Source organism: Manacus vitellinus, unplaced genomic scaffold (genome assembly GCF_001715985.3).
Source record: "Manacus vitellinus isolate BGI_N305 unplaced genomic scaffold, ASM171598v3 scaffold_17_pilon, whole genome shotgun sequence".
NCBI lineage: Eukaryota > Metazoa > Chordata > Aves > Passeriformes > Pipridae > Manacus > Manacus vitellinus.
Genome location: NW_021939256.1, coordinates 2,435,905 through 2,452,399, shown reverse-complemented (window position 1 = coordinate 2,452,399; position 16,495 = coordinate 2,435,905). Strand labels below are relative to the sequence as shown.

Below are 16,495 nucleotides of genomic sequence, written 5' to 3'. Positions count from 1 at the left end.
AGTCTGCTCACTCATCCAAGTAACAAAACACACGGATGATCTGTCTAGGACAGAATGATCCATCCAGGACAGCTCAACCAACCTTCAGTAAATAGTTTATCCAGTGTTTTATCTGCAGCCACCACAAGCAACAGAAATCTCTTCATTAGTTATTGTTAGTGCCTCGTGATTTGACATTTAATTTAAGTCTTCCACTGTGTCTTGCCCAGCAGCTTTAGCATTATAAATAGGGAAGCACTTTCTTTCCCATTTAAGAACTAGCCACAAGGATTTAGATCTGCTTGATGAACCTTTCCGTAAGGCTTGCCTTATGTTGTCATAAATGGGTGATGTTCAGAAGCTTACAGACATCTTTGTAATGAGGAAAGCTACCTAATTGCTGCAGCCACTCTTGCTTCAAGGCATTTATCCATGGGCAGACATGTTTCCTTAAATACTGTAGAGATGAGGAAGCTTTTTCTTTTGTTTACAATTGCAAACTTCTTTACCAACACCTTTTTTTTTCCTTTTTTCCAAAATTTTATTTTTTTTCTGTTACCAAAGCTTCCGCAGCACTTGGGATACCAGGCATTTTGATACAAAGAGCAGTCAGATCGGCCACAGACAACATGCCCTTGGCAAATCCATGCTTATTAGTGATGATTGCTTTCTCACCTTTCACATGCTTAGTTATGGATGATGAGCTCCATTACCTTTACATAGAGGGCTTTCACTGCATGCTTTTCTCACTGTGCTTCACCCTTACTCATCTTGCTTCATCCTTTACAATATCTCAGATTCTGCATTACATTTATTTGTAGCAATGACAGTAAGTAAACTCACCAGCTCCAATCAGATGGCATTCACTCTTCAGCATAAAGGTGTAAGTCACATAAACGTGTAGCCTGCATTCTCAAACCAGGAAAGATTTGGATTAATGCCAAATCCAAACAACCTTCAGATGCAAAAATTTTCCAAGAAACAAGGCCTAGAAGAATCTAAATCTATTAAGGCCTAGAAGAATCTAAAAGAAGCAGCCAATCTTACTGCTCTTCTAAGGAAACCTCTCAGTCCTTTTAAGCATGCCTGGAACCTGTCCATGCATCTTGCAGAACTGAGAAGTAAATCAGGCCATCTGCTCTTCAGGCCCCATTGCCCATGTAATAGATTGGACACTTTGTCAATAATTGTTTTTCAAAGCACCCATAAAAGCATTTCCAGCACTTATGCTTTCACAGGTACTCCCTTGAATTAGCATTTGAAACCTCTTTGTCTATATTAAATGCTTATACTATGCTTATTAACATAATGCCTGAGTAGCATAATATATGTGGCCTGGCAATAGGAAAATACAGGCAAGGAGAAGTCCATATATTTTAAGTTCTCTGTGCTCAGCTTTCATCTTCTGACAAGATTTGCACTTTCATTTCTGAAAACAGGACTTGGACCCTGCAATGCCGACCAGACTCACATGGTTAGAGTGCAATCCTGGGATGCAGAAGCTGCAGCATGGGAGATGAGGAAGACAGCTGACAACTCACATAGCTGACACCATCACTGAACCCATGTCTTCTGTCTCAGACTATAGATTCCAGGCATCACAGCCTCCTTTCCTGCCAGCTGCTCCTGTGTAGAACTGAACCTACCAGGCCTGCCCTAGGAGTGCCTGGGGGATCAGGTTCCCTGGCTGATGGAGCAGCTGCCCTGAGGGATATGAGCCATTCTGAACTGCTCAGCACTTACCCTGGAGCACATCCCGTGTTTATCCATGTGGCATCCCTGAACTAAAAAAGGTTCCCATACTTGCATATACGTACTTAATGTTTGTAGATTTTGTGTTTTGAAATGGCTTTATTAAGGCAGCAATTGTGATTACATTTGAATAGCACCGGGAACTCGGTATTGTTAACAATAGTACTTTGGCCATTAATTCTAATTCTTTACTTCTTATTTTTGTTTTCACCACATTTCTTCCAGAAAAAGAAATCATTTTATATTCCTTTAAAGGGAGAGGTATAACCTATTAGTGGCTTATATACTTCATCTATTGTCTTCATGAACATGCTGCCTAGATTCCAGAAAGACTTAAAATTTTCCCTCACATCTATACATCTTGAAAACTGTGTGAAGTGATTGAGACTCTTTTGTTTCCCACAGTCTAGAATAGTCTGTATTCCTGTATTATGAGGTTTCGTTAATATAACTGTACATAGGAAGACTGTAACCTCAAGATCAAATGGAACTCTAACTCAGCAGATGACACAGTTTTGTCACTTATGTATGCATTTCATTTTACAGAATAATATATAAGGGAACAATTTGTCTTTACCTCTATTTTCAGGCTCCAAAAATCAAAGACCCTGCTATTGACACTTATTTGTCAGCTGAAATAACTTTTCATGTTTTGATAAATAAGACTTTTAAACCTAAGGAAAGGATCCTTCAGCGCAGGTTTGTGTTAAATGTCTTTGGAACAAAAAGTCACTTCACTAAGAACACAAGCATAGGCTATTCTGTGACATTTTTCAAGTACCACTCTCTCTACAGCAGAAACTAACAGCCTTGAGAATAATGCCCAGGCTTCCATTTCAGTCTGTCAGAGGCATGTGGCAGCTCAGGATAGGAAATCAAAGAATCAGTGGGAAGCCCAATGTAGTAATGAAGACTTCCATGAAGACAAAGAACAAATGGGAACATTACTCCGTTGAGTGGTACTTCTACTCCTGGTTCCTACAGTACCACTCTTGAAGGGCTGAGTCCTGATCTGGGTGAATCCTCTGAGCCTAAGCATTCAAGGCAGGACTGTTCCCTCTTCTGCAGAGTCTATTTTGAGCAGGGTCTCTTTTGGTATGTTTGGAGTATGGAGTAGAGTCCTAGCCTAAGCTACAACATCAAGACTGACTGTGCTCACTGATATAATATTAAGGTCAAAAGCAGAGGTGCCAGTGTGGGGTGGGATCCAGCTGGGGACATTGCTGAGGAGTACAGACTAGAATTTGGATGTGCACAGTGGACGTCTGGTAAGATTTTTGCCACCTAACTCCATTATAGGGAGTTCTGCCATTTTTGGCTTATCTAGGTGGCCTCTTATTCAAGTGGAGTTACTTTGGAAGTGTCTTGGAATATGTATATCAGTTATAGGCGGCTTGTATGCATTTCTTCTTGGGTGAAATGGAAAATTTAATTATACGAAAAAAATGCAAATTGCTGCCAACTGTGTTAACTGTGAGAGAGTTGCATTATCTTCTAACATAAATTGTCAGTGAATTGAAGAAAAGACGTTTTGGAAGCTGATCTGATTACTGTCAGGGAAAGTGCTCAAACTCAATTGTTGGCAAATGTCCAGTACCCATCACTGAACGATCATCACCTCATCATTCAGTCTTCTCAACTGACATGCAAAACAACATCCAAATATTCATTGCACATCTGTGCTGGACAGATTATGCATTAGCAATTCAAATGAATTCAATGTACAGGCAGTTTCTGTAAAGGCGTCTGTTTGGGTGAGATGCCTTGTTGTCTGGGATGGATAATAAGGCAACTCTGTCTAATCTTGGAGAACAATCAACCCATCTTGAGAAGGTGACTGACTACGTATGCTCTTGCCCTGACAGCACTAGAACAATGGCCCCATAATGCACTTGACTCAGCTGGTAATAAAATCTACTTTTGATTAGCAGCCATGGCTTGTGTCAATCACTGCATGATGTACCATTGTCCTCTGGTCCTGAACACAGTTTATTTACAGAGAAACAAAAGCTTTTTGGATATGGCTGCTGCCCAGAGATTGCAAAATAGATTGAGCTGTCAGCCTCACACACTAGATGAAGATTAATGAGTTGTGCAGACAATAAATATGAAGCAATGACCATAAATATGCTAATAGGTATTATCCATATACACTATAATTGCTACAAAAATTAAAAAATAGTGTAAACGAAATAGGTCAGAGGGTGACAGATAGATAATCTTGGATGCTGAAGATCTTTGGTTCAGTCAGATTCTCTACAGGTTTATTTCCTTCAATTAGACCCTTCAAAAGAGTAATTGTTTAAAAGCTGTTTGAATAATCTCTTTTGAAACAGAGGTTTATGGGAAAATGTTTATGAAAAAGTGACTTCAATGGACATATTATTGGAATGAAAAAGGTGGCTACCAAAAGCAGAGATTAATGTCTGTGTTCAGCTGGGCTTCACTATAAGGTAAATATCTCTTAATAGCACGCTAGTGGGAACTGCTAGGAGAACGTACTGAAGAGACACAGCAGTTTATATCCACACATGCAAGTAATTAAGGTCATTCCAAGCAAAATATAGAAGAGTTGACTGCACATTTGGTTGCATTGGTTTGCTAAGTGTTTGGAACTTAGAACACTTTTTTTTTTTTAATTGAAGGTTTCCCATAGCTCAAATTTTTAGAGTATTTCCAATCAAGTCTCTGTTTTTCCAAATCATTTCAAAGAGCACACAGTCTAGATTTTTTACACCTAAGGATTTCGTTTGAACCCGAAACTCAGAGAGTTAAACATCAAACTGTATTAGCTACCTATTTAAGTGCCTCAGCACCTAAGGCTACTGAAATTGTAGTGATACTGAAAATAAAGACAGTCCTACTCTTGGTATTCATAGCTTTAACTGTCTGTTCTCTCAGGCTTAGAAGTGCCACTGAATGCTTTTCAGGTCAGCTCACAGCACCAATCTACTCTCCTCAGATTTTTACCTTCTGGAATGGGGAAGCTAGCTTACCTGGACACTCTCCCGTGTTTAATTTACTGTTATAATGTCAGGCTTGGTGAAACACATTAGTTGTTTACTCTTTCCTTCCATACTTTAACTAGAAGTTGCATCAGTTTGGCTCTTAAATTACCACTGCTTGGATTTTTGGCAAACAGTCCACAAGTCTTACTGCTTCTGTACCAGTCTCCTTGCGAACACAGCTGAACGTCAACTGTCCTTGCCTAACATCTTGGAAGTTGCCCTTTCTAATTAAAAATGCCAGTATAACAACAAAAAAAAAAAAAAAAGAAAAAGAAAAAGAAAAAAGATAGGGGATCATTTAGACCAATATTTCACATAAAGCTGGTAGGTGAAAGGAGAAGCACGTCTTTCTGAATCGGTAGAGAGAGGACTCCTGGAAGCTTCACGCTCAAGGACAGTGTTCTTATTCCCTGTCCCACTTCAGCAGTGACAGTGGGTCTTTTTAAATTGGAGGCTGTGATGTTCATGACACACGTTGACAGGGCACAGCAAGATACTGTCCCACCAAGGGAGGTGAGCCCAGCCGATTTAGAGATGATAAGTGGGTTGAACTAAGAGTCCAAATCATCAGACAAGTTTGTAGAGACAGGTCCAAGGTCAAACCAGAAAGATGAATCAAAAAATCTTGTTCAGGTCTGGTGATAGTAGCCATGGTCAGTAGTGACTGCTGGGCAAGTCTATCCTTGCTAACCAGGCACGTCCAAGGTCAAGCCATGAAGGCAGGCTGTAGCTCAGCCAGGATCAATGAAGTATGGCTGTGATGGAGCTGCAGACAAGTGCACTGACAGTATTGTTCAGGCAGGGACTGAAGACCCAGGGGAGGCTGACCACAGCTGTTAAGACCTAGTGGCAGACTCAACCCTGACACAGGTACAAGAGACTGACACTGTTTTCATTCATTTTTGTACAAGAGATTGTCCTAAGTCTTCATAATAAGCTGAAAACAAGTAAAAAGCAAACATCTTCCAGGTCAGAATTTCTTCATAACTTATATCTGCTGTGTCACTACAGTAAGAGCATGTAGGTAAGCAGAACTCAGCTTAGCACTTAGCACTGTATCATCTGTGCCTACTCACACATGCCTCATCCAACTCACTGGAACCACATGGGAGATTTAAGAGCCACCTCCTTCCTGACCAGTACCTTCCCTCTCCTTATTACACTGAGTTTCTTCATCTTGTTTTCATGAGACTACTAGTAATTTCTTATTTCCCTGCTTATTTACCAGTGTCTCCGACAATCTGAATTGCCTTGAGGAGCTTTGCTTGCAATAAAACTTGCAAGTTTTAGTTATTTTTAGTTAAACAACTTTGTGTGTATCCATTATGAATTGTGGTTTTGGACTGAGTTAAATGTCATCTGCAGCTTGTGAAGCTTTCATTTCCCATGGATTTGCCAGACTTTACTATCATTTCCTGATGGGCTTTTTTGAAAATTAAATAAATCATATCAACAAGGCACCAAAATATTTTACCAGTTTTAAAGGAAGGATCTGTAGCAATATGTGGCATTTTTGGTTTTATTGTGACTTTGAAGAAGGCCTATAGCACTCATTGTCCTATTCTTACATGGAATTTTACCTGCATTTAAGCCTCAACTTCAGCTATTTTATAGCATTAAGTAATTAAAAATTATAAATGAGGGACTTGAGAAGACCTCATGCGAGCAGATTAGAAAACAAACAAACAAAAAACCCATTAAAATTGAAGGAAACTAATATTCATGAATTAAAGAAAAATTGAATGAAAGACAAGCGTTAAAAGAGCACTGCTGCTCAGGAGTATGGGGGTCAGATATCCTATTGCTCAAATAAATAGCACAGAGAAGAAGAGAAGAAAGGACTTTGTATACTTTGTTCTATAACCCACCACATACAAGATATAGATACTATACTGCCATGAAACGCTATAGTTTTTTCTGTATATTTCCACTTAGAGAACCATTCCTGTGGTAGTGTGACCTAATCAGATATTCCTCTTTACCTAAAGGAGGAGGTCTATGGATTTTTAATGAGCCTTATTTAAACTACTGGCTAAAAAAAGCTGCGATAAAGGAGTGTGTGCCATTTGCAAAGGCCTGTTCATTAAAGATGGAGGCTCTGCTTTAACAGGATTTGTATGGGGAAGAACAAAACATCTGTGTCAATCTGCTCATATGACGCAAGGTCCCCTCACAGTTCCTTCCACGTAGCAATTAATTCCAATCACCCATTGTTAGCTGGGTTCTGGTTTCCAGCTCTCTGTAAACCAGTAGTTTTTAGGGGTAGCTGTACCACAGCTGAACTCTGGGTGCCATAACCAACTCAAGCTGCAGTTTCTGCATGCCGCCACTTTGCTACCTTTTTGTCTCTTGGCTTTACTCAGAGTTGTATGAATTCTTAAAACAAGGGGTTATCTTCCACATGTACAATTCTGTACAATAGGGTGTAATGCAAAAGGGTGAAGAAACAAAGTTTTCAGCCACATCAATTGCTCAACAATGATTCATGCACTACTAGTTTTCTTTAGTATCATTTCCTCAGAGGAAATTAGTTGGTTTGCCTAAATTTCAAGCCGGCAACAGCAATAAAAAGGTCTATTCATAAAGTTCAGTTTCGTTTCCTGGCTGAGTTTCAGTTTCGTTTCTCGGCTGAGTTTCAGTTTCTATTCTTCCTGATCACTGCAGCAGTTTCATTTCTTCACTGTTAGCTAGACAGTGTATAAAAAGACTGGCTTTGCAGTGAACACTGAGCTTTGCAGTGCTTCACTGGACTTTCACCACCAGACAGCAAAAATGTCTGACAAGAATGTCCGCAACGCTGGTTTCACTCCTTCTGGGATCTCACAAGGATCGCTTGCTTCATCAATGATGTCCCATGAAGCGAAAGCATCTGGGGGAGGTGTGCATTCTGGAGGCCCCACTTCTACTCTCCAGGAAATGGGTATGAGAAATTCAGAGTGTGTGTGTGTGGTTTTGTGGTTCAGTGCGTAGGATCAAACAATTTTTTTCTCCTTGAAAATAAACTTGCCAAATAATCTCTTCTCTCCTACATTCCTGCATTGCACTGGAGATACAAGATTCCTATATTTAACTGTGTGTTATGAGTGCGATGTTATTAAGGTTGTTTTCTGTATATGCACATATGCATGAATGAACGCATACACATGTGGTATTCATGAGGTTTTGGACAGTGTTTATTTGAAGTCTGTGTTCTCTCTTCATTCTACCAGGAATCATCAATAATGTGGAGAGTCATGGTAGCAATAAGCAACGACACACTTATGCAAGAACATGATCTGTGTACCTATATTTCATATAAATTATCAGATTTTCCTTGCTCTTTAATCCCACACATCCATACAGGGAAAACTCATAAAACCTTATGCAAATGCTATAGCAGAGGGAAATTAGCTGCAGTCCAAGAGCTGAATTCATGAAGGGAGTGTATATGCATCCTTGACAGCACGTATCTAAGTACTAAAATAAGTCATAGCTGCCTTTCACATGAGCTAACTCTGCAGGTGTTTGCTGTTCTGTTGCTGGTACAGAGCAGTCCCTGACCAGATGACTCTTAGCAGCTTGGCACTTGTTTAACCCCATATCCAGTGGGATTCATGCACGAGGTGTTCTCCCTGCTAGACCTGCCTTTGTGAGCTGATTCAGCAGGCATCCTCAAAACAGGCATGACTCCTCAGAGAAGAATGCCCCATGCAATTCTGCTTTACCCAGCAGCACAGTAATTAACTCTCTGATCTTGGATAAAGGCTTCAAAATTCTTTTTGCCTTAGGAGTCTTGGACCCACATGTCCCATGTGTCAGAAGTATGCCAACTAGCAGACTGATTATAAATGGGATTCTCTGCCATATTGGTCAACCATTGGTACTTTCCATGATAAGCAGGTAGAAATCTCCTGAAGGATGGAGTTAAACATGACTCCTTCTGCCATAAAATTGGTGGTTGGCCAAATGAGCAGGTCAGGGGCCAGATTTGGGGCATCTTTTAATGGTAAAAAATGTGATACGCTTGATTGAGGGGAATAAGTTGGGGTTTTTTGTTTGTTTTTGTTTTTTCTTTAAGATATGATTTACACTGCTACCAATATTATTCATAGCATGAGGCCCCCTAGACAGTGAGGGAATCAGTGATATAAGGATCATTTAGAGACATACTGCACATGACTCCCGCCGGGTGGGGGGCTGGCTCCCTGGCTGGAATTTCTTCTGCGCAATCTTCTTTTTCTTAAATATGTTATCACAGAGGCGTTACTATTACTCCTAATTGACTCTGCCTTGGCCAGCAGCAGGAAGTCTATCCTGGAGTCAGCTGACATTGGCTCCATGGAACAGGGGAAGCTTCTAGCAGCTTCCTACAGAAGCCACCCCTGTAGCCCCCCCACTACCAAAACCCAGCCACAGAAACCCACTACAGCAGGAGAGCTGCTCTCAGGCACCACGCTTCCTTAGCAGCAGAAATCCTGGTATGGGGAGATGACAGTTACTCACCCTAGTCCAGTTACTCTAGTCATATGCTAGAGTCAGCTGCACAAGCTTGCCTTCTGTTACAGATAAGGGTGGTACACCAGTTCTCAGCACACTCATAGCCAGTAGCAAACACTTCAGTGGTCATGCCTTATAGAGAATGTGGAGTTGTTGTTTGTAAACTAAAAGACTGAAGACTTGATAAGAGAGAAAAGCAGAGTAAACATTTAACCATGCCTAGTTTTCTTCTTGCAAAGTCTGTATTAGCCGTAGACTTTTATGAAAAGCACCATTTTGGTGAAGAGAAATCTGCATGACTCAAGGAAACCTTAGCTATGCCAACAGGAGATACTCCAAAAGAGCTTTTATCCATGTGGAAAATGCTAGCTCTGTAACATTGCCAAGACAGGTGTGAGCTTTGGCTCCCTGCAGCAGGAGAGCTTGCCACACATTCTTTGCCTGATTGAGAGCTAAAAGGGCCTGATTTCATTTCCGCAGGTGCTCACTGAAATCTCTCCAAACACATCTTCTTAACCTTTTCATTTAGACTATAACCCTTCCTCCCCCCAGAACAAACATGCTCGAAGGAGCGGCTGATTCTTCAGTAGGGCATGAGTATTGTTCAGTATCACTTTACAGAAGATGTTATAACAAGCTCATCACCAAAATATTTGAGCATCCTCCAGGAATGCTTTAAGCATTATCACTAACATTTGTCATCACTAATACTTTACGCCTTTCCCAGGAGAAGAAGAGTTTGCAATGGAATATTTTACTTGGGGCTTATTTATACTGAGATGAAAAATATGCATATAAATTGGCCACTGGCTACTACAGCTTGTGGTGTTTGAATTTTACAGGTATCTATTACAGGTTTATGCTAGTGAAAGTGAAGTGAAAGGAACATGTCTGTCACCTGCAAAAGTAAGTGGTAAGGTCTGCAACAATCCTTAGTTTCTATAGGAGTTTGTTCCACAGTCCTCGGGCAGCTCCTCAGAAAAGTACAGTTTCAGCAGAGGCAAACTGTTCTAAAACTGTTTTGGAGATCCAGGTTTATCAGTAACAATCTATGCAAGAGTTGTGGATTTTCTCTGTGTTCTGGGAGCATCCACAGAAGCACTGAGAATGTCCTTTGCCAAGGTGGCAGCTAAAATGCAGTATACTGACAGAACAAGTCAAGTAATGAGCAGTCACCTTGTCTTTTGCTATGTTTGGTAGCCTTAAATTTTTCTAAAATATAGTACTTTATAATTATCCTGTACAGTTCCTTCCTTTTTTTTGTCAGTAGCATCTCCTTTGTAACTGTTTTAGGTGCCAGAGGTACAACCCATTCATCAGGTTTTACCAGCAGCGGGATCTCCAGTGGATCCCTGGCCTCCAACAAGATGTCCCAGGAGGCCAGATCTCATGGAGGTGGAATTCCCAGAGGCGGTACAACTTCCACTGTCCAGTCCATCTGTAAGTGAGAGTCTTCCTGAGAAAGATGAATTAACAAATGACTTCTGAGAAGTCAGTAGTACTTCAGCTGAAGTGTACATTTACTAGATGAAGGGATGTAAATAAGAGAAGTGGCTGCTTTGCAGCTGAAACAACATTTCTCCTGTTTGTTGCTTTAAAGTTGGTGGGAAGATGAAACTGGGGAATTAATGGAAATAACTATGCCACAAAGTTGCAAAGGTATGAGTGGACAGCAGAGACAGAAATCTGAAACACCCAGTGACAGAAAAAAAGCCCAAAATTCTCCTCTTCACCCTGCCAGGTTAATGCAATGCATACCTAGATCAAACAAACCAAGGTATGAGGGAGCCTAGTCTGTATGTGAACGCATCAGTAAAGAAGCCAGTTGTGGTAGTAGGAACATATGGGGCTACAAAGAGAACTGGAGACAGGACTGAAGTTCTTAATTTCAAAAAAGCGTCTTTCTAAGCATAACACAGACCCTTGATTTCTGAACAGGGAACATTTTTAACCAATGCTTATATAGTCTGAATGTTTCCCTGTACTGCAACATTGTTTTAAAGTGTTCTCACATGTTTCTCTGTATTTGTCCTCAGCGATGGGTGGAAAAGGAGGAAGACGCTGAATTGAAGAAAAACATCAGTCCAGAAATAAGCTCCCCAAGCGGTTCATTCTTTACCAACAGCTTTGACAACTTCTCCTTTTCTCTCCTTGTGACATAAAAGGCAAAGCCTCTTCCATGTGCACAAATAAAGTTTCTGTTAAAGTGATGGATTCTTGCATTAAATTAGTGGGGACAGACATGAGGGGCAGTTCCTTCCTTGATTAAGCATCCTCTGAAGCACAGGCACATACAAAGACAAGCCAATGGAAGCTAAGGTACTTTGGACTGCAAGGCTGTCTTAGGAAAATCATGGGTTTAGCAACACTAGAGTCTCCCAATACAAGTAGCTTGCTTTGTTTATTTTACAAAAAGTCATCACAGTGCAAAAGTCAACCTGTTGTGTGAGAGAAGCATAGAAACACTTGTGAGGGACATCCAGCAATTCTATTTAGATCTACTTCTAACAAACTATCAAATTAAATTCTACTTAATAAAAAATACACAAGTAAATGAGAACAGGTCCCAAGAAATTTCATAACTCAGAGATGCGGTTCATATTTGTATCCCGCTAGTGTTTCTAAGGTCTGTTTCACAACAATTTCAAGTGTTTGTTTGCTGAGAGGTCTCATCTTCATCCCAGTCAGACTGAAACTACTCCTATAAAATTCCAATACCTGAGAACAGACAGGGAAGAGACCTCCTTTTCTCTGTCACTGTTGGGGCTTTTTCCTGTTCCTCATACCTGACTCCTTTCTTTCATATGTACTCGTACAATGATGTTTCCCCAAATACAAATAACATTTTCTGTTACCTACACAAATTCCCATATACATACTACCCCACACTTCCATATTCCTTCTGTCTTTCTAGCTCCTCATCCTCCCTGCCCTATAACCTCCCTCTGTATTTCTAACAAAACCACAAAGTGCAGTTTCTCCTTCCTTTGCCCCATCCCAAGATGGAGGAAAAGAATCTCACACCTTCAGGCCAGAAGTTGAGAGGCTTGACTTGATTTGTGATGCTGCAGTCAGTGATTTTCTCCAGCGACTTCTGTCACCCTCCTTGAGCACTCCCATCTCAGCTGCATCTCTCCACAGCTGGGAAATGTGTTTGTACCCATGTACCTTATGCTCTCGGATACGATCTTTTCCCTGCTTCCTAGGCATCTTCCTGAATGGACATGCAGAGTCAGTGCTTGCCTCCAGTTGTAGCAAATTTAAATTGAATTATTTGGTGAGGGGAGGAATGCTAGCAGGTAGGACAGACTGATGAAGAGCGAAAGAATGTACCTTTGCTTGCTGTGCTGTGCAAAGCATTAAAAGGGAAGTGAAAAATAAGGGCTTCATTTCATGTGATGGAGCTGTTGTCCTAGCAGGGAGCTATCTTGGGCAAATGCTTAAATGTAAGCAGGAGTTGAAGTCATGAAATCATAGAAAAATTTCATTTCAAAGAGGCCTTGGTGTGACCAGAATGGGAGCAGTTCTCTAGTCTAACATTCTCCTAGAGGAAGGGTTAACCCTAATGTTTACTAGGTAGCCTGTTCAAAAGTTTCACCCCTTTCACAGTTGAGATTTCCATATGTTGAAGTAGGATTTCCTTTGTTGAAAAGGATCCATTGGATCATTAAGTACATACTAAATAATGATGTATTTTAGAGTTTTCTACTTGAGAGATTCACCAATAAATACTCATTCCTGAACTGGAACCCTCAGCAGTGAAGATGGGACTAGGAACATCCTTTCCAGATCTCAGTACCTGCCAGTGCTACTGCTGGGAGCAGACACACTATTCACAAATCACTTACTGTCACATCAACAAGAATGGACATTTTCTTTTTTCCCACACTTTCTGTACCATTACAGACTTAGAGTTTTCTTCACACAACAGCGATGTCTTATATTTATACGTTAGCTTTCGTAGTTAAGGATTTTGAGCTGTTTTGTTCACTGCAAGGGAAATGCAGCAACATAGTCATACATGGTAATTTTTATAAATATAAGATCAGGCATCTTTTAATTTGACTTGAGTGGTAGTTTACATGCTCACACTCATGTGAAAGCTTCCTTGCTCATTTACTGCATGCTGGCTATCTACTGCTAATTGTATCTATCAACTTGTAATATTGCTGTCATACTCTGTAACACATAAAGAGAAGGAGTGAAGTCCATCACGCCTAGGTAAAATGAAAAAAAAAAACAAAAGTTGTTATGAAGTAAAAAATTGAAGTATTCAGGAATAACAATTCAAAAAATTGAAGTATTCACAGACAACAACTAGACTCTAGGGTCTGCGAATTTGATGCAGAAATGTGGGGCACATGCTCTGAAATTGTATTTTAGATGTAACTTTCAGCCTTTCTTCTAATCTGCATCTGTTTTCCTCTAGTATCTTTCCAGATCTTGGCCACGTCTTTACAGCAATGATTTCCACACATAGAATCATAGAATCAACCAGGTTGGAAAAGACCTCTCAGATCATCAAGTCCAACCTTTGAATGCCCCAGTCACCAAGCACAAGGCAAAAGGTTTGGCTGGACACAAACAATAGGATCTGGAAACTGGTGTCAACAACCACTGGAGGGGAAAGGGAGGGAAAGGCAGCTGGTTTTACTCTGATGAAATTTTTGTTGCAACAGACTTATAACAGACCTGTCTATCCCACCATCCCCACCAAAACACCCTTCAATAAAGCAATCCCCTTCCCCTCTTTCAAGCCTCCTCTGAGTCATCCTTGTTATGGCAGCAATCTTGCAACTGCTACAGGACATCAACAGGATGCTGTTTTCCTCTGTTGCCTTGGCTTGCCCTCTGTGAGAGCTATGTTGGAGCACTTTTGCTGGATTTGACTCTGCCCCACAACCTCAGGTCACCTCTAAAAGAGGCTGTGGCAGCTCTGTTGAAGAGTTACTGGGGTATAGGTTGAGAAAGCAGGCTACATGCCCAAGAGCACAGCCAAATTTTTCTAAGGCACTTAGTGTTCCTCATTAGTGCTGGTTTCATCAAAGTTCTGTCCTCTCTTTACAGAGGAAGAAAGGAGCATAAGGTCAGTGTAAGGCAATGGGATTTCGACTGAACAGCTCTCTTTTTTTTGCCTATTCACTACAGACTGAAGGATGTGGGCAAGTAAAAGGCAAAGGAGAAGGTACATCCTGTCTTTATTGATTGTTATAGATGACCACTGATGCAGCTTTTACAGCTTTGTCCAACCAGCACAATAAAAATAAAGCATTGAGAATCCAGATACTTGTGCCTTGGTGCATATATGCAAAGATGGACCCAGCAGTTCACTGATCTTTAAGTCTGGGCTGGTATACGGCTCTAATAAACCATCCTACACTTTCCTCGCAAGATCTAATGCAGCAGCCCATGAAATACATCAGATCTTTCTTCCCCTCTATGCCCTTAGCACTGGCTTGAGTTGGAGCAAGAAGGTCTGCCCTGGCTTTTTCCCATTCAGAGATTCCCCCATGTGCAAATGCCAAGTTATGGACCCAGAGAACAGCAGGGACCTTGATTGCCACAGGCAGACATTCAAACAGCTGCTTAGCACTGATGATGCTAAAATGAGTCATAAGAATGAAACTAATGTAAGAATAAGAAGAAATAATAGAAAAAGTCAAGTAATTCATAACTCATCAGACAAACAATTTTGTAAATTGAAGCTGTATTACCTGAGAAAAAATGTGTGACTGTTTCATGGCAATTAAAGACCTTGTTTCTTGTTCAGAGGGGGGAGATTTAAAACTGGATTTCAGCTTTGATGTTGTCATTACTTGACCTCAGGTGTTTTTGTCTCATTAAAAAATGACTCACGTTAGTGAGAGCTAAAAGAAGGTACTTATACCTAAAACCAAAGCAAAGATCCTTAATCATGTACCATTTCACTTTTCAGCAGTGATGTAATTGTGGTGTTACTAGTTTAAATTATTTTCCCATCTTTAGATCATGTCCTGAGAACTAGCCTAGATAGCTTTACCAAAGCAGGGAGCATCCTCAGCTGCAATTGAATTCCTTTCACTGAGTCAGCTCTAATAGGTCTGCAGGAGAACAAAGGTACATGCATCCTCCTGGAAGCCTTCCTCGCAGACGGCTTCAGCAAACTCGTATGTACATTACCACAAATGAATTATTTACATATTTAACAGAATATAATTGAAAAGGTCAAATAACAACAAATATGGCAATTTGAATCCCTTATGTCTCTCAATCAATCTTTCCACAACAAACAGACAGAAAGAGAGAGAAAGGAAAAGAGGCAGCCGTGTGTGATTACCAGAGCAATAGCGCTGGAGCAAGACACTGCAGAAAACAGCATAGCTGTCCGCACAAAAATCAATTTCTCCCATGGGATGGGGTCGATAGTTGTCTGACAGGACACTGTGCAGGCAATTTAATAGCGTTTTATCTAAATGAATCTATTCCTCCCCCCAGCTGGCCTCACAGTTCATAAGAAGTCTCTCTTAGTAAAATATATTTATTTATTTATTATAATACAACAGGAAAGTATTTATCATTCTGAAGCCACTGCCATTGTCTATTAAAAATCATTTATCCATCTAAGTTACTCATTAGCCAACATTACCCAGCCATTATTCTAATTTGTTAACTCATGCACGCAGCCTATAAAAATCATTTTCATTTACTCTGGAAAATCTTTTCGTGCCCCCAAATATTTGAACCTATAGATCAACATTTCAAGAAAAATAAGCCCAAAAAGGAGGCAAACTCAGTTAACTCAAAGGAGTATTGATATCTGAAATGACATTTTTATGCAAGAAAAAGTCTTATTTTTTTGAGGAATGATTGGTACACAGAGATTGATTGTCCAGTCTATTTTAATAGTACTTAATAAAAAATAAAGTCAATCTGATCCTATTAGTGGGTATCTGTTTTAAGTAAATGATAATGAATTAAAAACCCTAATAAGCATAATTCCAAGGATGGATCTTTGGCACTCTGGGAGTTTGGTATTGTGCCCCAAAGGCTCTTGTAAATCCAGCTGCAGTTCTTGCTCATCATTTAGAAGATTAGGGGCTGATAAGCGACAGTCAAGCCTTATTAGAACAGGCTAAGGCAACAGGAAACATTAATTGGGTAATTTAATGCACAAGGAGAAAATAAATTCCTGCATTGTGGTTTAGATGCTGTTTCCTCTGTTGATTTGTTCAAGTCTTGTTCTATGAAATTCTCACAAATTCTTGGAGGAGAGAGTGTAAGAGAAAACCAAAGTTTAAAAA

At 40.3% G+C, this 16,495-nt stretch overlaps 1 protein-coding gene across 1 annotated transcript; it reads left to right on the top strand.

Annotated features, from left to right (window-relative positions):
* Positions 1-7,403: 7,403 nt before the first annotated feature.
* LOC103765291 (interferon alpha-inducible protein 27-like protein 2B) lies at positions 7,404-11,425 on the top strand. Its single transcript, XM_018070012.1, has 3 exons — positions 7,404-7,659; positions 10,509-10,655; positions 11,252-11,425. Exons 1-3 carry the CDS (start codon positions 7,512-7,514, stop codon positions 11,278-11,280), a joined length of 324 nt encoding a protein of 107 aa, XP_017925501.1. The 5' UTR covers positions 7,404-7,511; the 3' UTR covers positions 11,281-11,425.
* Positions 11,426-16,495: the final 5,070 nt, after the last annotated feature.